This window comes from Paralichthys olivaceus, chromosome 6, assembly GCF_024713975.1.
Source record: "Paralichthys olivaceus isolate ysfri-2021 chromosome 6, ASM2471397v2, whole genome shotgun sequence".
Lineage (NCBI taxonomy): Eukaryota > Metazoa > Chordata > Actinopteri > Pleuronectiformes > Paralichthyidae > Paralichthys > Paralichthys olivaceus.
The window spans coordinates 20,320,511-20,345,945 of NC_091098.1; the positions used below are offsets into that span (position 1 = coordinate 20,320,511).

Sequence of the window (25,435 nt, forward strand, 5' to 3'; positions counted from 1 at the left end):
CTCTGCTCCGCACGCTGACAAACCGGCTGACTGAAGGAGACATTACTCAGGGGTGTGTGAGCTGGTTGAGCCATTATCGATTCACTTAGAGCGAGTTGGGCTCCGGCTGCAGTTATTTTGCAGAAACACTCGGTTAAGCAACTTAGCTCTTGGAATGATATTGTTTGTGTCGGTTATCTGTTTGAAAAGGACGAGATGAGCTGGCTCCGATTCATTCATCTCCGTTCCACTGGGACCTTTCACCTTTCACCTACTGCATAATCTATGCCTGATTACTGAGTCTAGTAGCTTCGCCGCTCTCGCACCAAATTTAGCGTTTGGAGTTTATGAATCTTTAATGGGTTTTGGGATTTAGTCTTCTTCTCACTCGTCAGTCAAGTCATCAGATTTTAATGACTCGGTCGGTGACACTTCAAAGTGGGAATCAGAGGATGCGAAACATATAATATATATTAAGTAACAGCTGGAAGAGCTTTTGTTTCCTGTGCTTTGAATGCAACATCACAGAGGTTTCAGCAGTGACAGCTTCCAGGTATGTTAAGAAGGTGCAACCTCCTCTGACACACTGTGTGTAAATTACTCACCCCATCCCCCTGCTGCTGTGGTGAGACCATAAAACAAACTCATGTTTTTTTACTGCCTATCACGACACAGATATCTGACACACACACCAACCAGTATCTATTCAAGATGTAAACAAATGTGCAGAGATTGATTTGAATCAATAAACTGTTTGGATGATCTTCACCTTTAGCTTAATTTTCCTCCGCCAGCAAGACTTCACCGTTTGTGTTCACAGAGGTTCGTGCACACTCGCCGTCCTGCCGATGTTTTCATGTGTGAACCAGAAGCGAGGATCCGTGAAAATCAAGAGGCGCCTGCCTTCTGTCACAGTTTTATATGCGAGTGCATGCGTGGGCACATATTTAAACACGGTTTGTCGTAATAAGCATTAGCATTCTGAAGGTGCAGGATACAGTATGTCCGCGACCCATTAATAATGCATCACCTGTTTAGCTGGCAACGCCTCTTTGAACGCAGGCTTCAGGGAATCCCCACAGCTGGCGGTGCTACCTCAGTGCCGAATGAACATGGTGTCATAAATTCCATCCTCTTTATTCAGAGTATTTTTGTGAGTATTTCAGACTTCAAAAGCCACATTGTCCGCTTGGTTTTAAATAATTAACTAAATCTTTTTCTAACCACTCGAATTTTTTAGGTCAGTTTGGGTTTTTTTCCGCTTTACTGTGACCAACTCATCTTGTCTCATTGAGTCACTGGAATATCCTGGTCATTGGGTGTAACTCATTATATTGCTCTGGCTTCAGTGCAACATATTCTTCTTGTATCCCAGGACTGAGAAGTGCCTTGTTAAAGCGAGGTCAGTGAAGTAACTCAAAACGGCCTCTCCCAGCTGCTGAACTGGGGCTCACCCTCCCTCCTGCGTGGCCTTCCCATTGAGAGCAGTGTGATTGTTGGACGTGGGCCCGAGTATTACCATACACACACACACAGGGGGGACCGAACGCTCTCTCAGGCTCTTCCTATCTATCTCTATCACTCTCTTTCTCCCTCTCTCTGCTTTTTTTTTGGAGTCACTTTGACATGAATAAACACACATCAAACACACAACTTAGGCCCTGCCCATGAGCACTGGGGAGCGTGCAATATGGGAGCACCAGATGAGTGAAAGATCGCATTGGACGGCACAAAAAGGAACAAAAAGGAAGGGGTGTCTGCGGAGAGAGAAGAGAGAGGACTGGTGTGTGCTTCGCTGTGGGTGGAGATCTTTTGTTAAGAAGAGGGATGATTTTTCTTCTGCTATACATACTGGGCCTTTACCTTACTTGGTCATCAGGCAGCTTGCTGGAGCAGCAACTCTGAGCCCAACATAAACTCGGGCACAGACAGAGTAACTTTAGCAGCAAAAGAATGAACTTCTCTGTGGCTTTTCTATGGAAAGTGAAGGATGTGGGGTGTAATTTGTGGTTGAGCAGGGAGTGAGCACAGACTGTACTTCTTCTGGCTTGTTTAAAGGGGGGAGTCACTGCAGTTTTGTGTTTTTAAAAGTTTCTTCTTTTTTTTTAAACTTCCTCTCGGTGCCATGTGCACTTTTTTCGGGCATGTCTGATGCCTCCAGTGATGTCACTGCCCCGTGGAATGCGATGTGGAAGTACTGCATTTCCAGCCGAACTATAAGGTAGGAGACCATCTGGCAGAAAGCAGTTCGCAGTGTAAGTGGTGGTTGTCTTCTCGACTGACCGCAGCAGTCTGTGCAGATATTTCTGACGTCTGACTGATCAAATAACATTCCTGTCTATATGCTCAAGCCTGGTGGTTTCCTCTCTGGAACCATGGAAATATATTATCACGAGTCCACAGCTCAACTGGCCAGACGGGCGACAAGAAAAGACATTTTCAAGGTCTTTCGGGGCAATCTGCTTTATCAAGGACAAGTCTTTGCTATTAAAGACTTAAGGAGAATTGCTTCGTTCTTTTCTCATCTTCTTTAAGCCGTACTATCATCTAATCTTCCCTTTGAGGACTACAGCAAATATGTCCTTTGACATAAAGTATTTAAATGTCTTTTTGAATGAACACAGAAACTTTCACAAAGTCACACAGATAACATTATGCACAAAAGATCGTTCTTTTTACATTAGTCCATATAAATGTAATCCATAGTCCATAGACCTGTTCATTTTTCTCCTCTATTATACCTTAAGCCTCTGAGCTGATTATAAACATGCAGCCTGAAAAGACATTTGTATGTACCTCTCTTTTCTGACTCTCAGACAATGTTGGCTTTTATATAAACTGTTGACTTACTTACTGCAAAACAAATATGTTGGTCTTCATATATCATCATGCACATTTAAATTCACTCTTCACTCAGTTCTGGGGTTTTATTTGGATCTACACCAAACTGCTCACAGTCATAAATATAAGTGAAGAAAAATCTGGATCTGCACCAAAATTGAAGAGGTTCTTCCGAGACCCATACCACACTTTTCCACAACGTTCTGTGGTAATCCGTCCAGTAGTTTCTGTGTAATCTTGCTTACAAACAAACCAACCAGAAAACAAATGGACAGAGGTGACAATCCCCACGTTATTTATCCACCAACTCTTCGTGTTATAACCTGTTAAATATCTGAGGGAATGTTCATCTGACCCTAACTGGAATCCTTTCAGTGACACCATAGACATGAGAGTACATTTGATCTGTCGCTGGTTCTGTGTCAGAGAGTGCGACGACGAGGGCATCACTTATTTAATGTGTCTGGCTCAGGAGCTTGTCACTGGTGCCTGTTTGTCCCACGGTGGATATCCACGGGACGGAGTTGCAGGGCGATGCGCCGCAGAGCATCATTTGAATGAAGCGGGTAAACATCACCTCCTCACACACAGGGTAAACAGCTCCAACAGGACGGCCTCGGCCCTGAACCGGAACAACCGAGCTGCACGGAGAGTAGGTGACACTGCATCTGCATGGGGGCGTAGATGAGACGAGAACAGGCTCCGACCCCTCTGTTGGTCGCCTGCTTTGGCACATTGACTGTATGACAAGTGAGGTCTCATAGGCAGGAAATACTTGTAATGGAAAAGTAGCAACCTGCCAAAACGAGCCTGCAGTTCCACTGTGGTGAGTGAAAAAAATAAAAACTCTCCAGGGTGGAAAAGCTTAGACGTGTCTCGGATTGAAGCCGTATTCTGGTCAGAGATGTGCGGACGGTGGAGATGTGAGGAGGCTGTTATAACTCTCCAGTTGCAGTTAACCGGAACAACTGGTTCTCTGGTTTCCAGAATTGGTGCGACATTTATAATGCAGTTACTTTTTCTTGTTATAGTTTTTACCGAGGTGGAAACTGTAGCGCTGAACCCAAAAAATGAAGTTAAATCACCTAATTTAGTCAATTATTTGTGTGTTTAGTGGAAAAAAGGTTTTCATTGCAACAAGCTGCGTCTTCTGGCTTTTTCCATACACAGGCTGACTTTCACATTGCAGTTCATCATTATGGGTGTTTTTCTTCTATCTTTTTGTGTTTGTGACCATAAAAAGAACTTGGTGCATCTCCGTGCAGGGTTAGATGGCGTGTAGTTCACTTTATTTGTGCAGGTTTTTTATGATCTGTTCTTAAGTTGCAGCCTGTGTCCACACACCTCTGAATAATTTATACTCATGTTTCTCCCAGATGGACATCAGCATTGTGAGAGAGAGAGAGAGGGTAGTTTTCTCTTCTTCACGTTACCTTTTTAATAGTTTGGTCCATTTCGCTATAATGAGAGAAAATTTGAATTTGACATTAATAAATGGTGATGCCTTGGTGCGGGCCGCTCGCAGGGAAAGGGCTTGAGAAGAAACTCCAGTCTTGCTTCCCCCTCCCATTGCTGCAGGGTTGCAACATCATGGGAACATTTTGCCTCGGCTGCAGTACCCACAACACTCGGGTTAAGCTGTACAGCTTTAAAAAACGCTAATCATCTGAGGAAGCATGTTTGTTTACTCTATTGCTCAAGAATGCCACCCTGTAGAGAGGCTGCTTTTCATGTTCCATGTGTTTGCCGAGGTGTCTGATGGGGGCATAGGCTCACAGTGCAAATAAAAAAGCATGATAGGAATTTGTTATTTGTATGATTATAGCGAGGGTAGAATATGTGTTGCCTCGCTGCACTGTTTGTGATGAGTGGGGGAGTGTGAGAGCTCAGAGGGAAACAAGCGCTGTTTCTGTCAGTCTTTTTCTTTTTGCTGTTTCTCCTCTTTTTGATGACATATTCCTTTGCCTCTCTTCACAGCGCCTGCCTGGAGAATAATGAGGGTGTGTGCTGCATTAACTTATGTAATGGCGAGCGAGAGGAGGGGTTGGATGGTGGGGCAGCGAGGGAGGCGGTTCGGGGGGGGGAGTGATGAGCTCATGCTGGTGCACTGCAGCTTCTTGCATACACGCTCTGCACGTTGTGGTCTTTTATGCTGTGTACACACTCATGCACAGATGCATACGCAAACTTTCTGTGCAAATTCACATACAGCTCTGTGTGCATATGCAAACATGGGATCAGCGAGAGCAGCTCGTGATTGGCTTATCCCTGTACGGTTTAGTTATGCTGCAGAATTTGGAGGCTGGCATGCACCTCTTCATATCTGCATCACTCATCTCTCTGTGTGCTCTGAATGGGCTTTTACCTGCACCTGCTGACACTTTTCTGTCACAAAGCAAACCTTTTATTATCCAGAGTGGGTCTTGATTTATGTCAGAAATTAGCGAGGCGGGATGGGGGTCAGGGGATGGTTGATAATGGCACAACAGAGCATGTACTCTGCAGAACAGAGTGGTCCCTGTGGGGGGCTTTCAGCTCCGTCTCAGCCTGCGATGAACAGGTGAATGAACGGATAAAATACTGCTGCTGGCAGAGGACGAACCATCAGAGAGCCATCGTTTTAAGATTTGCGAAACTGATATCATAAACAGGGGGATCATTTGTAGCATACCAACAACGTGAAATCAAAATTTAACATATCCCATCAGTTAAGCTCATCAGCTGATTTGTTTCGTGGTCGCAGGACTTGTGAAATGAACACATGTCCCTGCATGAGGGAAATAAGCATGCTGTCCAGGAGGCTGGTTCTGTGGCTGGTAAACAGTCATTAGAGTTAAATGTTTATCCTGATTGGACTAATTGCTCCGGGCTGTGAGTATGAATGCAGGCCTGTGCTTTTTGCACATACACAAGCATCTATATCTTTTTATGGTGTGGACAGTGCATGTTTTTTTCTGTCAGCCCTAGCCGTTGCCTTGACAACTGGTCTCAGAGACCTGTGCACATGCATGCAATTGTGATAAATCCTGCTTTCAGTCTGTGAGGAGCACGTCCACAGAGACACATCTAATGCCTCTATCACTCTGGTTCTTAGGTTTCCAGGGCTGTAATTTATCTAACTACAGAAAATTAATCAGCGCTGCACACAAGCTGAATTATTGATAGTCATCATTATTACTACTGATTGTAGTAGGATAGTGGGGAAAAGATGTGTTTTGAACTTTAAGTGTCAGGGCTTATTACCCAGACTGCAGTGCACTGGGGCCACTCAAGGCTGAAACTGAAGAGTCATCACCGTCTCTGACAAATGAGACCAAGAGATCAAACCTGTCATTCACACTGAACATGTCCGCCCGCAGCTTAAATGAGCTCCCCCGGGAGCTGCAGAATAAAGTTGCTCTTCCTCTCCCCATCTACAGCCCTCACTCTCATTCCTCTTTCTCCCTGTTTTTACGACACTAACCCTCCCACCGCTGCTCCACTTTACACCAACTTGTTTCCTCGCCCCTCTTGATGAAGATATGTGGGAGTCTTTTGATCAGTAGTATGAGCTTAAACCCCCTGCATCAGTCCCATCTTCAGCGTCGACTGTATACCACCGCCATCTGTTGGTGGAGAGCCGCCTGGAAAGAGAACAGCCTCAAGGTCTGAGAGAATCTCCTGTGAGTGCTTGACAGAGGTCTTATATTGATCGGGCTGCCACTGTGCGGTTAGTCCATGGCTCTGGCTACATGTCTGCCTGGTTAATGGCCGTGCAGCCAATGATCCGGGCAGTCCGCCATGAGTAAGACAAGGGCAGAGAGCTAAGAAATGTAACAACGGGAGATATTTTCAGTCAAAATAAATGAGCAGCCCTGAATTTAAATGCGGTCCACTGGTGAGCGCAGTAAAGAAAAAAGGCAGATTGGGGCTATTTCTTCGTCTCCCACAGAAGCTGCTGCAGCCTCTTGGTCTGTTCCTCTGGCTTTTCTCCCAGATAAACTGCTGCAGACGTTTACTGCAGAGGTTTACTTAACATGGCCAGTACAGTCATGATTCTACCTGGACTGTGTAATGTACATGTTAGAAAAATACAGGGCAACAAAGTATGCAGCTCACAGGAAGCCACACCAACAAGTGAGGGATTACTTCTGAGAATTTCTGCCTGTTTCTCCTTTTTATTTTTTTATTGACATGTTTTTGTGAGCTATGGTTAACTGGACTGAACTGGCCTGAGCAGGATTCAGACAGACAGGACAAATAGAGAGGTGGATGTTTGCAGATCAGTGAACTCAGTGTCAGCTGTCTCAGTTTATTATGCCACACAAGCGTTTTTTTTGTCCTTTCACTTTTACACATTTAACTTGAAGCAACTCTGTTACTTTAACTGAGCAACAGCGCCCCCTGCAGCCACACATGGTATCAATTCTGTTGTGTTGAGAATAAAACCGCCTGGATATTTTAGAATTCTCTTATCTGATTATTTGAGATAAACAGGTTTTTAATGATTTCTAAGTATTTTTTTTATTATTCTACAGAATAAGATTGTAACAGAATATGTTATGTGATTTTTACTCAGCAACAGAACCCTCTGCAGCCATACATGGTGATTCATTTTGTTGGGCTGCATAGTCAAACTTACTGAAGTGAAGCACAACTAAACAGTGTTTATTACCCATGATCCCTTTCTTCTTTGACCAGACGAGCTGCTGCTGCTGCTGTAACAAATGCACCAAACTCTGTTCAGAATTCCTCATTTTTGAAAGTTTCCTCTCTTGTTTTTAATGACCTCTTAGTCTTGAACTTTCTGGATTTGATTCTGTCTGTGTCTCTCGGTGCGTTCCACACAGGAGTGGAAATGACAGCATTAAAAGGTGGATAGTGTTGCTTTTTTATGAAAATGCTGCAATTTCCCTTTGGATTTTAAGAGATTTCATTGTTAGATGATCTGTTATCTTCAATCCATTTTGGTTTGTGCTCATGCAGGCAGGCTGTATGAGGATGTGTTCTATAGTTGAGAGCTCAGATTTCCCCTTCAGCCTCGACCATGTGTCCTGAGGAGGGAGGAAATAAAACACAACAACCGGTGACCTTGCACAGCCGCAGTACGCAGGCTCCCAACTTGTCCCCCGCTGAACCACGGCCATCAACACAGCAGCTGAATAAATGACCACACACCAGTGTGGAGGCATGTTGTTGGGGGGGGAGAAGAAGAAAAGCAAGAGGGCAATAGATAAATGAAGACAGAGGTTGAAAGAAGAGTGAGGGTCACAGTGTGAGTAAGGCAGGGGGAGGGCCCTGTGTGTGGGGAGAGCCTCCTCTTTTCATTGACGTTCGGGGGGAATGTGCTGATTAGTGGAGAGTAAATCAGATGGAGGGTTCCCAGTCTCCTGTGTCCGACCGAGCCGCTGCAGCTCTCTGGTAACCACAGTCACCTCAGCGCTCTGTGTGGAGCTGCACCAGTTTGTCATCAGAACCAGCATCTGGTTACTTAATGTAGGGGCCAACCCGGGGACAGATGTGAGGAGGTAGGTGGGCTCTACTCTGAAGGTGTGTGTTTAGCAGATACGGCACCTGTTTACATCGAGCTGGTGTGCATGCATCACAATCCTGCAGCTTTATTAGAAGGAGATGGATTTATTAGAAGGTTTGATATTCACTATTTTCACCCCTGTCCCTTGGTTTGTTTGTTTCTAAACAAGATTTCAGACAAACTGTATTCGTCAGATTTCCATGAAACTTAGTGGAAGGATGTTGTGTGGATCAGTGAAAACCCAGTAAGTTCTGGTGCAGATCTTGATCAGGTGGCGTATCCAGGATTTTTAGAGCATGATGGGGTGTTTTTCAACATTTTCCCCGGGAAGAATTCGTGGATCTTTATGAAAAAAGTAAAATGTATTTAGGGAACTGATGAGCGTGGGAAATGTGGTGCAGCTTGATTGAATTTAAGGGGAGTGGCATTCTACCAGTTTATACTCCTTATCAAACAAAAATTTTAAATATCCTCAAATGTCATAATATTCTCCTTTCCTATGGTTGTATGTCAATGTAAACTGAATTCCTTCAGTCTACATTTAGTTGGACTTTGTGAAAATGTCTCATTGGCCTATGTGGTCAATCTTTCTCTCAATTTCCTGTCATCTCATTTCAGTGTGTGTACAAGTGAAGCTCCTCTCTGCTTCATTCTCCTCTGAACATGACCAAGCCCCCACTTCCAATCCCAACGTGTTTATGATTCACGGCACATTCCTTCCGATCGCCCTCTGCTCACATCTACAAAGAGGACCTCCGATGATCTGTTTGTTTATGAAGAGCTTGTGTGTTCGCTCCACTCGGACCTGCTCTCATTAGACCTGTTAGCGGAATGGACGGCCCAGTGAGGCCATCGTTAGAGCCCATTAGATGCACAGAGCGTGAAGCGGCTTCTCCCTCATCAGTCATACTGTACGTGAGAATGGCAGTCAGAGAATAGAGGGACGCACTGTGCTGAATGCATGCACAGTTTGCACTCTGTTTACATCTCATGCAGCTCAGCTCTTCTTCTCCATCCCTCCCTCTGTTCACTTCTGTCACCCCCCCCCTCCTCATGTCCTCTTTCTCTGTTCTATGTTTACACTCCCATCACGTCACATGTGATCTCGTTGTCCTGGCGCAGGACGTTGCTGAGTTACTTCACCTGGTGCGTCAAATAAAAGGCAGAATTCCCCTCTGGGATCATTGAGCACACGTAGCAGTGAATCTCAAAAGCTTTTTATTACACAGGATTCCTTGGTGTTTCATCATTAAACTGTGAATCCGACGGTTTCTCTCTGTTCATTACTCAGTGTGGTATCCATATGGGAAACAGTTAAAATAAGGTCACGGGGCTGATTTAAAATGATGCTGCTGAGCAAAGATCTCCCGAAAGCGTCGTCACTTTCCTGGGAACAGATGTTTACGTGTCTGAACAGGAGGTCCAGCAGACAATAAAGTGAACCGGTCACACTCCACACACATGAAGAGATTACACAAGGAAAAGGATCTCATCCTGTTATCAGTGTTGGTTTGAGGATGTTGCTGAGCTGCTGACTCACCACGTCCCTCCCTGGGAAACTGCTCCTTCCAGCTGTCACTGCAATATCGTTGGTTGTATGTCGTACAGTTTGCTGAAGGTTTAATCGAGTGAGTCCAGGCTGTCATAGACTGTTAGACGTTCAGTGGCATGTTTATCTTATTAACCACACACCTAAAATTTATTCCTATTGGCATAAAATGAATTTGATGTCAACTCAAACCAGCAAACTTGAGAATAAGGCAAACCAAATGTAAAACAGTGCCAGACTGAGTAAGTAGAATGACACTCAGAAGAGCACATATGCAGAGGCCCAACAATCCTCCTCAATTTAAATCAAATTGCACCAAATTTCACACACACTCATTTATCAGTCCCCTAATATGGCAGATTTTTCCTTCTCAGCCCATGAACCATCTCTTTTTTGCGGTAATCCGTAGATTTTATTTAAACTTGCTGACAAACCAGATAAGCCCTCAGTAGCACATCCGCTAAGGCTTCACAGTCCCATGTATGAAACAATTTAAAATTCACTAGATCCAAATTTTTACTTGGATCTGCCCCAAAATTACACAAACTCATTAATAACGGTCCCCTGAACACTGGGTTTGTTGTTTTCATCAAGATTAAAAAATTAAAATCTCACAATGTTACACAAAGTGGGAAAAACATATCTGCACCAACATTTTAACAGTTCTTCACTGACACAATATCACAGCGTTTCACCGTGTTTTATGAAAATCCATTCAGTTGTTTTTGTTTTTACAAACACAAAGACATAACCTCCTCGGCAGAGCTAAATATCCTCTTTCCAGACAGTTACTTACGTCCCCTAAGTTCTCCCAAACCAATAAATCAAAGTGAAGAACGCCCAGAACTCAAACTGTAACTTGGCTGGAGAAGCGGCTTGAGGAAACAGCCTCCACCAAATGAGAAAACATTCTCATACGGCCCGTGTTGATCTTTATGTCAGTCATAGATTACCACACGGGTGTGACAATTACCCTCTGCTGATACAACCTCCTGCTTTTTATTGACACCTGAGGCTGTTCGGGAAGTTCAGTTGATTAAAACGACAGAATCCGACTGGCGCTCACTCAATCACAGGAGCCCCCAAAACCACCATGTTAAAAACTACATCTGTCTGTGCCGCCAACTTCTCAAGCAAATCTGTACGGTCCAAGAAAATGGGAGGTAGAGAAACATCCTCTCCCTCCTCTGATGTTTCCACATCCTCATCCAAGCCCGTTTATTTTGGAAGTGCTTGCAGAAGAAAAAAAAAAAGAGAAAAGTAAAGCATACATTAGTGGGAAAAAGCAAGTATCAGTTTCCACTGCTTTTTGAATTTCTCACACTTACAGCAACTTAACCACTTTTGTTAAACTGGACATATTGTAATTTGTGATGCACAGTTTAGCGACTGCATAAAGGAGCAGTTTGTTAACCTGTGGGCCTCTCATAAGTGACTGAGGGGCTACAGATCGATGGAGAGACCCGGGCTGAACTTACGGTCAATAAAACAGCAGGTTTTATGGAGCGTACGTCAAACCGCCAAGGATTCGGTCGAGTTTGCAGATAAATTCACTCCGCACTTGGAATCCATTTCTCTCTAATGACTGGTTTTGTTGTATTGTTTTCATCCTTAGACTCCGCTGGTCAGGTCTGTTGGTTCATGCTGGTCGGGTCTGTTGTGTTTCATGCTTTGCGTTCATGTCGATGTGTGGTACCTGGTTCTCCTCTAACTCGCCCCTGAAGGACGTGTGTCGTTATTAAATTCCAATTTGTGTCCAATAAGGTTTGGTTTTGTGTGAATTTAATCGAAGTCAAACAACATAAGCTGCTGTCAGGTAGTTTGTCACAGAGATGCTGAATGAATCCAAGTGCCCCCTGTGTAAATAAGCGGAGGTTACGGGAAGGCATTGTGGGAAATGAAACAAGGTTATAATGATTTTGCTTGTTATTCTTAGTCGTTGTTTTGCTCTGCAAAGGTGTCACTTCCTATACCTCACCCGCCTGAACGGGTCACATGTTGAAATATAAGATCTGCTGACTTGCATCCACTGTGTCTTGGGGAAATGTGGCATGAATGGAACCTGCACACTCAGGGTATCTTGTTCTGACTGGAATATGTCAACATGAATCCATTTCTCAGCGCTCGCGTGACCTGCACAAAAAGCTCCTTCCCCTTCCTTCTGCATTCCTGGGGAAGAGGAATGCAGATCGAGGACGGTGGCTTTATCTCTGTGCTTTTGTTCTGTGATTGATTGCTTCCCGGGACCTCTGGCAAAAAAAAAATCACAGATAATTTCTCTTATTTTTGGTTCATCCACAGCCTCCCAAAAAAAGTTGACACGCATGAAGTGAAGTGATACAAGTGTGATGGGAATCGTGAATAATTTATTTTTTAATTCTTTCTTTCATTGTTTAGGTTCTTTCGACCGTGACTTTCAATGAATATTTAAACACAACTGATCAGGTTTTCGTTGCAGCCGAAAGCTCAAAGTTCTCATCACATGTAAACTGATCCTGAGTTTTCTGCTGGTCGTTCTCTGGTGACTCTGGAGTGGAGCTGGTTTTCTGCTTGGATGAGAGGTTTTGAGAGAAAAGGCGGAAAAGAGTCAGTGTTTCCTTTGACAAACGGGATCCTGATGCAGCAGTTACTGACTTTTATTACTGGAACAACAATTTTTTTTAATAAGCGTTACTACTTGAACGTTTAGTGTAAAATCCATGTAGATGTCATTGTTATTGTAAGACAGAAGTGTAGTTGTCTAACCTGAGCCGTCTGATTTCTTTTATTATAATCATTTTTAAATGAATCAACAGAAAGAAGCCTCAAATTAGTTTTGGCTTCACACTAAGTTAAATTTCATGATGTTAATGTTGTATCTTAACTTAACTAAACAGTTATAGCAGATATTAATACTCTATAGCTGCCTTCACTTTCCCACATTTCTATTTAGTCCACCACTTTTTGGCATTTCTTCTATAATAACATGACGTTTCCTGCAGGATTCGATCACTGTCAGCCTAATGAGGGCCATTAACATGAATTATGCTCTGTGCTTTCACCTCCAAGTGGAGCAGGGCCTGAAAGGAAACAGTGAATTTCTTTATGATGCTGGAATCACACAGGCTCAGGATTACGACTGAGGTTTGTGGGTCCCGACCAGAAATCAACAAATCTAACCTGGCAGAGTTTGACATATTGACACAGCTCCTCACTACAGGGTAGCTCCCACTGTTCAGTGACTTGTGTTCCTCCTTGAATCAAAGACAGAGAAGGCAGACACGAGAAAGGCTGCCTTTATGCACAGTGCCAACGCAAACAATGGCTTGTGCCAGTGTAGACAGCTGAGCCGGGAGGCGTTCCTCGGGACTCAATAGCCGCAGTGTTTCTGCTGCCGGCCTCGGATTCCACGGCGGCACCGCTGGCTCAGCCATTGGAAGGGCTGCAGAGCACAGCAGGTAACCGGAGTCCTGACTGTGGCAGCCAGAACTCGATGGAAAGCAAAGCGAAGCAAAAATGTGCTGAAGTGATTAGAGAGCTGAGTGTGGAGAGGTGAGTCGTGGTATGTTCGACATCACAGGCTAAACTATTGTAGGAATGTAAAGGTTTTGATCTGTGTTTCCTTCCTTTATCTGTTTCTCCTCAAACATGATCCCCTTATCTCTCAGTATATATATCCTTATCTTACCTTATCTCTCAGTCAGTATATTTAACAGGCGAGGGTGCAAGTTGTCCTATACTATACTTAATGTTGAATCACTTCTTTAAATTAACAATATGCTTTCATTCATGTCTTATTTATACTCGAATACTCAGCTTGAAACCATTAACATCATTTTCATTCTTAATGAAATGTTGTGCGATATTTGAGCAGCACAGTGCGTAAAAGATTATCGGCTGTTTATCTGGTTGCTGGTGCAGTCGACAATAAACGGAATCTGATTGAAACGCCAGTGATTATTATTATTGTTTCTTCCAGTCAATTTGCTCGGTTCAATGATGTCATTTAGCCCGTGGCTCCAAATTGATTGCCAGGCGCTCACACACACACACACACACACACACACACACACACACACACACAGACACACACACACACACACACACAAACAGACACACACACATACACACACACATACACACAAACAGACACACAAAAACAATTATTTTCATAACATGTCTGGTTTATGTCAAATGATAGATGTTTATTTTTATTGATGGATTACTCCTTGAAATCTGCTCTGGAATCAGAGGCAACATAGAGACAAGTGTTTGCCTCATGTTACACAAATTGGGACTCTGTCTGCTGATTGGTTAGCCACTATGGTGCTTATAGGTAGGGATGCTTTAGAAATGCATTTTTGTTTAGGGGCTTTAAAATCATCAGAATATGAACATTTTCTAGATCTGTTTTTCAAAAGGGTTTTCTATTTCTATAAAAGTAATTGCAGATGTGCACAATCCAATAAGTTATTTGCATTCTTACATTATCATATATATTGTGGTTACATACATTTTCAGAATATATCACATACATGAAGTATTTTATTTTGAGTAATCTATATTCTCAGTAATGTAGAAGAGTGAGTAAGACATGCTACACATTGCCGTGCCTAATTCCTCTGACACATATACCACAGGACAGGTGTGATTCTGCCACTGCCCCAAATAGCTCATTGCACCAGTCCACCCCCGCGTCCCAGCAAGGCATCCCCCTGCTAGAAAAGACTGGTGTGTACCATCCTGGTGCATTGGAGTAACACAGACACGACAAACACATCTGACCTCAGCCGTCCTGAATGACATCAGCATCACATGTCCGCCCCTCAGGCCTGGTGTGTACAGACAACGTGAAGTCTCATTTCTAACCAGTGGGTGGCAGTGTCCCTCTGAAAGCACACTGCAGACTGTAGTCTCATCATCTAAGGCCTCTGTCAGGGTCTGTTTTGTGCGTCTGGCTGTCGTGTCACGCTCCTGTGACCGCCACAAGTATTTTTACCCGCTGTGGCCTTTCTCACATTTACAGTCTGGGCTGCTTTGAGCTCAAACCACCGGAGACGGCGTCTAAATCTCGCACTTCTTTTTTTCAACTGACCCCAAAATTGCATTTCACTGTCATTGAAAAACTCTGCACATCGATCTGCCACAAAGGAAGTGAGAATGAGATGAAACAGCAGGGCATTCAGTGGCTATTTCTTCTGTTCGTGTGCATTCTTCCTCTTTTTTCTGTACAGTATTGTTCATCTCTCACACTGAGTGTTTACCAGAGTGTGTCACCTCACATGGGTCTATTTTTAGCAGGGGTGAATTGTGCTGTGTGTGTTTCCGTACCAGGGAGAGGCAATGGTGAAGGGCTCCAGAGAAATATGCTATCTGTTAATGGACGTCACAGAAAGGAACATATTGTAAATGGACAAACACGGCCTTTGTCTAAAAATGGTAACAATATATGAACTCTTTTTTTTTATAGAAAGAAGGAGACAGATAGCAGATGCATGTAGTCAGGCCTTTGTAGCCCTGTGGTCCCGTGAAATGTATTTTTTTACAGAACTGCTTACACAGAAACGAGCACACAAACATGTGGGCGAGTTGTTAAGTTAAAGTTTGTTTGGTTTCTATCGTAAGGGTGTCATTTTATTCCTGCGTGTTCTCTGCACAGGATGGTGGCACTCGATGCCCACATCCAAATGTTTGGGCAGTTTGGAGTCTCCACCCCACCTGACTTGCATACATCTTCGGAATGTGAGAGGAAACCGTTGCAAACCCACGCAAACACAGAGAGAAGTAAGAAAAGAACTCCACCCAGGAAACACTGAGGAGCAGACCTGGCTCTTTCTTACTGTGTGAGAGTTACCCCCCGGTGATTTAAAGGTTCAGTGTGTAGAATTTAGTGACATCTAGTGGTGAAGTTACATGTTGCAGCTGAAAACCCCTCACCTCACCCTCCCCTTCCAAACATGGAACAGAACCTTTGGAAGCTTCAGTCATCATAAAAACTCAAAAGATGTTTAGTTTGTCCAGTTTGGGCTACTTTAAAAAAACATGGCGGCCTCCGTAGAGAGGACTCGCCCCACATGTAAATATAAAGTATTTAAATATAAAGGTCCCATTCTAGGGTAAAGAAAACAACCATATGTACAATTTAGATGAAAAACACCAGTGAAAACATCACTAGGTTTATTTTATATTCAATTTCCATCAATAGATCCCTTTGACCTAAATCTTACACCCTGGATCTTTTAATATGAGTTGTTGGTAGAACAAACTTATTTCTGATTCATATTTTTTCCAAAACTTTGCTTAAATCGAGAGTTGGTAATCATGGAAACACCAGCAAGAGCAGGCCACCGATACATCCCACCCCCTCCCCTCGGTCGTCTCATCAAAGCTATGCTCCCAAAACACAGAAACACTGCCTGATAACTGCTAGACGATAACGCCGGTGAATCATTTCATTTTGTCTGAATGAAATGACTGGTCGTTTTTATCACAGTCCTGCAAGGGTCACTGACACTTTCTTTTTTTCATTTTTTTTTCTCCCAGATTTTTTTTATTGATGGCGATTGAACGATACAATTTTAAAAAAAGTTACCAACCTAAGATTTAAATAAAACTAGAATTGCGATTTAAAAAGCTTAATATAATAGAGAAAGAGGAGAAATTGTTTTTTTACAAGTTATGATTATTTGAAATTGACGAGTTCTGGTTTTAGGAGGGATATGTGTCGGATTATTTCTTTGTCTGGCTCTTTTGGATGGTGACTTCTTGGCTGGCTCTCCAGTTTTTATTCTAACCTATCTGTCCCCCGGCTGCGGCTTTAAAGTAAGTGTACACATGAGAGTGCTATCGATCGTGTCCTCTAACTGTTGACAAGAAAGTAAATGACTGTAATTCCCAAAATGTCAAACTAAAGTTTATAAGCCTTCAGCCCTATAACCAGTTCTATGCTATTCGACAGTTTTCGATCCATCGCGCCGCAAACACTTTTCAGTCAGTACTGCAGAGATAACACGGTTTGATGCCCAGCAAGTACGATCCTTGTGAGAAGAGAATAGCACGCTGTGTAAAAAAACTCATTGAACCTCGTTGAAATAATGTTTTTACTGCAACAGAGCTTGTGTCTGAAGTCTGTGTCTTCAGTTTCCATATGTCTGGACCAACAGCTTGTTTCGATCCTGATTGAAGCTACTTAGTTATGAACGGTAGAAAAGAGAAAAGCCTCCCAGCCATCACTTGCCGTTGATGAACTTTGATCATTCCCATTGATCCCACAGGCAACACATCTGCTCCAGCTTTGCTGCCAGGATGTGATGAGCAGAGGCAGCATATCCCTTAATTACTCTTATTTCAGCTCTATTTATACATCTTTCTGCTGGATCTTTTTTTTTCATGCACAGGAATTCTTTTGTTCCAGAGAATTTATAGGGAAAGTGTGTTTCTTTTTTGTCTTCCTCTACAAAGTCCTCTGTGTTCACAAACCTAACCTGGGCCACTACATCTCATTTAGTATGCTGTTGTATCAAACTATGACATCATCTAATTGTTTCCAGACCAGGAGAGAACCGAGTTTTTGTTTTATTTTCCATTTCTTAGCGCAGGTCTCAGTTGCTCAGCAGATAATGAAAAACGGTGCATGATGTCATGTAGACGGAGCACACGGCGCCAAAATCTTGTGACCAACTTTCCAGGAAGCGTTCACTTCTCCCACCCCACTCATCATTTCCTTCGCTGTCTTTCCCTCCGACTTTGTGTTTTTTCCTTCTTTTTTTTAAATGGGAAAATCCGAGTTTCCCTTGTTCCTGATAATTTTTAGGTAGTGCATCTGTGGGAATGCACCTGATAAAGGCGCTTGTGTGTGGCTGACCTGCGGATGCCTCTTGGTCTCGTCCCAAATGTAATAATGTATGTGACTTTCTTTATACTGAAAACAAGAAGGAAGAAGAAGAGAAGGGGAGGCACAGAGACTAAACTAAGGGGAGGTGTGTGTGTGTGTGTGTGTGGGGAGGGGGGGTCGAGTGTTGGAGCAGAAACTCAGAGAAACCATATGTATTGAGTTGAAGAAATGGCATTTTATGAGCAGAGAGTGGGCCTCTGCCTGGAATTCTCAATGACATCATTCTGGAGCCGAGCGCTGTGCAGCCAGGACTGAGGAGATGGAGTGGGCCTGCGCTCAGCCAAGGCGACTACACACTGGATCGTAACACCGGACGAGGAATAGCGAGACTCTGAGGCAGGCAGACGGAGATAATTACACAGGCTCGTTAAGTGTCTCTGAGTTTGTGAAAAGTTTAGCAGCTCTGCTTTATAACTGGAATTCATCTAATTTGATCAGTTCAGCAAAGCTCCCTTTGATGCTTATGCTAAAGCGGCTCCTGAGCCTCATACTGAATCAATCACATGGCATTCGGGTCACGTGTTGATCTTCAAAATGAGAAAAGAGATTACTTCATATCTCACTCCCACACAGATAAACTCCAGAAAGACTCTCCCTGAGGTCTACCACCAAAACAAAGTGATAGAATAACGAGGATGCCAGTTTTATTGAAGGAGGAGTGTCTTAAATGGCTTTTGGCTCCTTTGTTTTTTTTATTTTTTTCTGTTTGTTGTGTTTACTGGCACTCAGGAATAAATGGATTTCGGCAAGAGTGGAGCGATCGCATGATAGTCGAGCTCTGTAAGTTGAGTCAAGTGTCTGCAGCTCCGCAACGCATTAGCAGCTGTAGTCACCAGAGTCCAGGGCCAAGGTCTCTGAACTGAAATAGATCGGCTGGCCGGTCACTATGTCTGCCTCGCTGCATGTAACGATTCTGCCTGAGTCACACACGACCAGTCATTCCGTGCACATCCCCTGCTGTGATTCAGGGCACATGTTAAGACGATAACTTCATTCTTCGTCGTTCATTTGAAGGCTCAGATGAAAACCTTCCAGAGAAGGTGATCATTTTAAAGGTTCAGGCCTGTAATTAGAGGACATCAACATCTCCCTTGTGGGACTGGTGTGTGTGTGTGTGTGTGTGTGTGTGTGTGTGTGTGTGTGTGTGTAAATGATTGGTGTCCCTGTAAACCGGCTCCATGTGGGAGCCATTCTCCTCTGTTTCCTGTGCCTGTTGTCATTAGATAGAAAATACCTTTGACTTGGGGGCAGTTTACCCCAACCCCCTTCTCTCAGAGGGGTGATTAGTCTCTGGCCTGTTGGAGCAACACTGTGAAGTCCAGAGACGGCACAGTCGACCCGGGGCCCGCTGCAGTCGTGAAGTGGGAGCATTGGAGTGCGTCGGGTGAGCTTAGCGGTCACAGTATAATACGGGTGGAATTCTGGCAGCATGACATTATCCACGAAATAAAACAAAGCTGATTTGAGGGAGGTTGAAAATAAAAGGGCGAGAGGAGAACAGCCCTACAACACTGCTGTGGTTTTTCCGCTGCAGAATCCTCTCTGCTTCTTTTCTTAGATCCCATCTTGACAGTCACTTCTCAGGCCCTGAAAGGCTCTATTATTAGAGGTGCTCTCTCGTATTTGCCATCTCTGCCCACTAAGTCATTCTTCCTCTGTGTATAAAAGCCAAACAAAAGGTACCTCTGACATTCAAACACTCCCAAACCCTGTTTCCTGCAGCTTCATCTCGTCTTTACGCCACACTCTCCTCACACTTTCTCCGTTTCCATCTCATTTATCTGTTCTATACATGTACGTGCCGGCCTGGATGAGGCCGTCACTCTCTCTCCCCACCTCCTTCCTCTCTGTGCTTTTATCTCTTATTCCCTCCCCATCCTCTCATTTTCATGTTTTTACATTCTCTGATGAAAAACCTGAAAAATACAATTTTCTCCTTCACTCCGGGGTCATTTGAGCGTCCCCTTCCTTGCATGATTAATGTTGTGCAGAAGGTGTTTCATCCCCCTCTCTCTCTCTCTTCCTATCTCTCTCTCTCTCTCTCTTTCTCTCTACCCAGCTACAGAGCCACAACGCTCTCACACCCTCTTCCCAGTACCCCGCCCCCTTCCATACTGCTTCGGGCCTGGCAGAAACCCACACTCCCGTCTCCCAGCCTCCGCCCCCCCTCCCCTACCCTCCTTATACTCCTACTACTGGCGCAGACAGACTACAGAAAGGAAGCGAGAGAAAAAGAAAGATCTCCACTTAGCTGTCACATAGACTGACTCACAGACCATGTATCTATATGAGGCTGCTGCTACAAGGCACAGAAATGGGAACGTCCCTGAGGAGTAAAGAGCTACAAGAAATTGGAGATGACAGTTTTGAGATCCTTACGTGTGTTAGACAAACCTTGGTAGTCAGTCATGGGGACCAGTGAGTGGGATAACTTATGTTTGGAGTACATCGCCCTGTGAGTGCCGGCCAGCATGTGGTGTTTGCAGTGTAACTCAGAGAAGACCCAGTCACTGCTGGAGCTGGAGCTGAATGGCTGGTAAGAGTAATATGTGTGTGTGTGTGTGTGTGTGTGTGTGTGTGTGTGTGTGTGTGTGTGTGTGTGTGTGTGTGTGTGTGTGTGTGTGTGTATCTACAGTATGTATGCATGTATGTATGTGAGGTGTGAGAGAGGTGAGAGAGTTGTGTGTGTGTGTGTGTGTGTGTGTGTGTGTGTGTGTGTGTGTGTCTGTGTCTGTGTCTCTGTGTCTCTGTGTGTGTGTGTGTGTGTGTCTCTCTGTGTGTGTGTGTGTGTGTCTGTGTCTCTGTGTGTGTGTGTGTTGTCATTGAATGAGGTTTCACCGGGCTCCAGGAGCTCATAAGACTTTGTTTGATAAACAGCTGAGAGACAGTGTTTGTGTGTGTGTTTTGCTTTTTTATGTGTTTTCACATAATCCACACTCGGAGCTGACGGGATTAATGTGAAGCTTCGAGCTCAGTCACGAAGACCATGAATTTTAAAGTGGGGTCCATTTTGACTCAGTCACAATGGAAAACATCATGTCCCCTCTCTGAGTCATTGTGTGTGTGTGTGTGTGTGTGTGTGTGTGTGTGTGTGTGAGAGAGAGATCATGGTGTGTTTAGTCTTACTGTACAGAATCCATCTGTGAGTTGCCCCCCCCTTCCACCCTCCAGCTCGATTGAAGGGCATTCCTGTGGTGTTTCGTGGCCCTGCCGCTCGCTGGCTGTGACTCTGTGGTTTTTCATAGCTGGATACTCAAGACCAGGTGCTGAGTGTATTGTGGGGGAGAGTTTAATTATTTATTATTGAGGAAATATTGACAGTGGCTCTGTTGTTGTTGTTTTTGTCGTGAGTCTTGACGGGGGGGTGGGGGGTGGGGGGTAGCAGGGAAGCCTTGATGTAGACAGAATGAGGTCTGGCTGTTAACAAGGGAATGGTATGGATTTCTGATTACTTTAAGTAACAAGTGTGTGCATGGACGGCCACTCGCCACACTTCACACACTGTGCTATGCTAAAAATGAATAACTTTATTATTCTTAATATTTGGAACACTGAAATCAATAATCAATAATAAACAGACTTTATAGATTAAAGATCTGGTGATTTTCATTTTTCGTGTTCTCACTGATTCTGCTCAGTAGGTTGTGATTAATGAGTCAGTTCAATACTAATGTCTATAAACAGATTCTACCCTTTTTAGTTTGACCAATCACGTGTGAGCCGCCTTTTGTTGCTCACAGGTAAACAGCTGGTATGGAGAGTGAAACAGGAGGAACACATTGATGGAATGCATCAGATATTAGCTTTTTAAATCACTTCCCATGAAGTAGTTTTACACTCAATCAATTTTTGCACTACTCCGGTTTGCATTACTCTCATCCTATCCACCTTGTGCCTTATTTACTGCATACTATGATATACCGTGTACTAAGTTTTGAGTACTTGTTATGTTGAATACTTACATACTTCTGTTATTGCACACTGTCTATACCAAAAGCAGCAAAATATATTGCCCTCTGACCCCATGAGGCTAATTTGTCTTTAAGACGATGGCTGATGTGTTGCGATATTGTTACACATTTAACTTAAAGCAACACTATATAACTTTTACTGAGCAACAGCGCCCTCCGCAGCTCTAACTGTGTAGTCCTACCCACAGAACTGAAACCAAACTGAACAGTGGATGTTCATCATGATGCTTCCTGAGCTGCTGCTGTAACAAGTTTTAAATCTCATAAATGTTCATAATTATAAAGTTTCCTCTTTGAATATTATAGTTAAACGTTAAATATTAAACTTTGACTGTGAACACTAAACTGCCAACAGACGATGGAGGCTTGGCCCAGACATCAGCCGTCTACAGCCCCAAATACTGGCCTTAGCCCCCAGGGGCTCTGAGATTGGTTCAGTGCTGCTGTGCATGCACATAACTTTGCCATATAAAGTGAAATAATAAGGACAAAGGTCAGATATTTTATATGCAGACTGTTGTACATGCACTTACATTTAAATACTGTGTTTTGGTTTTAGCTGTGTGGTTTCACTTTGAAGACTCGCATGTCGCTGGCCAGTTGGATGTAAGATGACAGTTTCTGATTTGTAGAGTCTTCTGGCTCTTAAACTAAAATATACAACTTCCAGTAGTAACCATGACTCAGCCACGAGTCTTATGAGGCTCGAGTCGCCTGTATATTGTCTGCTGCAAATTCTCCAGAGTGATTCTTCTGTCTGTCTGCCGGCCAGTTCAGCTTTCCAGCTCGCAACTGTGTCCAACATTAACCCCCCCTCAACCTGCTCCTCGCTGTCTTTTTACAACCGTTACAAAAATCCTCCATTAGTTTGGTTATTGGTGCTGAACTGACCGATACGTCTGAGTGTTTACTGGCACCTTTACGTTTTTTGACACTGGACTTTGTTAACTCGTCATCACCGTGTCGTGTCCTAACCTTTTAACTGGAAGATGCGTTCGCTAACATCTGTGTCATCAGGTCTGGGGAGCACTCAGAGTGATGGAGAGCAAACATCTGCTTTTGTTGTGTTTGGAGCATGTGTTGTTCAGTGCATGCGGGGTGAGAACTGCAATCGTGGAAGGTCTGTTTGATTTGATCAGAAAGGTCGGTTCTAAGGCTATGTTTACGTACTTGCATAAAAAACAGATGAGGTTGTGAAAAGGCCTGAAGTGTAACAGTGCATTCAGTTCCGTTACATTAGTGTCTCGTATTTTAAACCCCTATTTGAAAGGTTTGGCAAAGAAATATTTACCTCTCCCAGCCCGACCTCTTCCATAATTTGACCTTAACATCTCAGGGTCCCCACATTATATCAACAGATTACTCTTCATCCTTTAACCTGAGAAACGCAGTTGTATCATATATGTACATCAAGCTTTACAAATAAGTCACTGCCTGCTGTACATATACTGTTGTGCATTGCTTTCTCATTTTCAATGTTATTTCAAGGTCACAATTCAGTTATGTTCTATTAAACCTAAATGAACCAAGAAACACATCTTATAACACAAATAAGGTGTTTTACATCTACTCCGCGCCTTGGCTTGGGAGTTACGTTAGTTCCACACTGCAGCTTTCTCTTCCTCCGTAACTCCAGCCTGCACTTCATTAGCCTTGTTCTATTCCCTGAAGATGTGACTCCTCTTTTCCGGGATGGAGGAATGTTTCTCCCTCAGGTCCGACTGATGGAATGGGCTGAGGCCGGGACAGGGGCCTGGGCCTGTTTGTTCAGGATGTGTTGAGAGGGAAGGAGGGAGGTAAGGGAGATGGTCAAACTCCGCCCAGCCCTTCCCCACAAATCCCTGGGTCTCATGGCTGAAAATCACTGCCAGCTGAGCCGACATGCTTATCCATGCCTACATCAGAACCAGCGGGAGCTCCGGCTGGATAAAGAGCCAGACGGAGGGACAGACACCGTTGAGTAGCTGCTGCTAATATAGAGAGATCATATTTCAACGGCTGTGCTGTTGCTACCAGGAAGTGGTCCTTGGACAACTGTCATTGCTTCATCCTTTACCTCCAACAGCGTTTTGATATATACAACCTACATCTACAGTTTCTTTTTTTCTCCTCTTTCTCGCACTAAGCACTTATTCCCACTTTACATCCACAACTCCACACACTCTGTCTGGATGCATGGCTGATAGAAAGTGAAGTGGAAAGAGAGAGAGAAGAAAATGGACCTGGGTACAGGTCTCAGTGGCGAAAGGCAAAGTCAGTTCTGTAGCGGCAGTTTTGACTTTGTGCCTCGAATGTGTTTGGAGGTGACCGAGTGAGAGAGCAGACCTCAGAGGAGCGCTGTAGTAACTATTAACAGCAGCTTGACGTTTATTGTGTCGTCAGTCATTTCATTTCGATTCATTACCACGGCTGTATTGTCATATTGTCAGTAAATAATGACGAGCAATCAGCAAAAACAATTACTCCCATCTCTCTTTAAATAGTACAATAGAAAACAAAACAACGAAACATGATTAAACTAAGAATCTGCAGCCACATGAATCTCTGAGAGGATATTCAGACAACAGGGCTTTGAGTTAATGTCTAAAAAAAATATAGAGAACACCAGAATTGCATTGCGAGAATTAATATCTCTGCCAAAGCCCAACAGTCATTTTATGAAACCACTTTTAAAATAACTAACTTTTATTTGGATCTTCACACACTCAGAAATAACAGTCTCACAAACATGACTTGTTTTTGTTCACCGGATCCATGAATTATTCCCTGAGCAATCAAAAAAAATTTCAGTGCACCAAAGAAAGAAAAAATATATTCCTGGATCTGATCCAGATCTTCACCAAGTTTAATGGTTGCTTCCCTGACCCGGTGAAAACAACCTCCTTGGCAGAGTTAACAAAAAATGTGCCATACTGTACTCTTACTATACAAATACTATAAACCTATATGTACAAACTACACAAATCCTTACATTTGCAAAAGTGTGCCACATGTTTTAAGTTCCTCTGTTTTATATGTTTGATCCTTTAAATTAAATTAAATATATTTACATGTCCATTCAGGCCTTTTCTTATTTAAAATATGAATTTGAACTTCTCTCCTTTATTTCCATGATCACTTTATCCAGGTCAGCCATCAAACTTCTATCAAGAAATGAAAAAATACAAAACCTGCCAGCACTATTCTGGTGCTGTGACATAGAGCAAGGTGTGACTTTTAACTCCAGCAAAGGCAGCTTCACATGACAGATGGTCGGGGAGGTTTGTCCCACTGGTGATTATGCAAAGAAGCATGATAGTCAGTCAGTGGGCCCTGTGCAAGGTATTGTGTTGAACCAGCAGTGTGATGTATGTGGTCCACACTTTGCATATGTGAATCTCCTCTGTGTCACCTTGTCTGATAACGAACAGGTCATCACTTCTCAGACAGGCAAGGATAATGTGAGGCACAAGAATTCACTCTGCTGCAGCATATGGTGGAATTCAACTCCTGCACTGCTTCATAACTTAATAATGTCTCCATTATTTGCAGTTGGAATTAGACAGAATAATTTCTGGACGTTATTGATCCCAACAGTTATTTGGCAGTAAAATTCAGTGTTTTAACTTTTCACCCTCAAATGTTAGGTTGAATAACAGTCATGCTTTTTGATGTTTTCCTCAAAAACATTTCTGTCCGTCTTCAAAGCTGATCTGTCACAGCAGCTCATG

At 43.5% G+C, this 25,435-nt stretch overlaps 1 protein-coding gene across 9 annotated transcripts in view; it reads left to right on the top strand.

Annotated features, from left to right (window-relative positions):
- Positions 1 to 25,435, top strand: part of iqsec1a (IQ motif and Sec7 domain ArfGEF 1a) — an 87,460-nt gene that overhangs the window by 45,739 nt on the left and 16,286 nt on the right. Inside the window, exon 1 of one of the 9 annotated variants that reach the window (XM_020096299.2) lies at positions 1,995 to 2,200. The exons of 6 other annotated variants lie outside the window; for them this stretch is intronic. In XM_020096299.2, coding sequence (XP_019951858.2) covers positions 2,124 to 2,200 — 77 coding nt within the window. In that variant the 5' untranslated portion in view covers positions 1,995 to 2,123. Of the gene's footprint in view, positions 1 to 1,994; positions 2,201 to 8,175; positions 8,328 to 20,084; positions 20,291 to 25,435 lie in introns of those variants that run through there. 2 more of the 9 variants (XM_020096304.2, XM_020096301.2) reach the window with 2 other exon arrangements.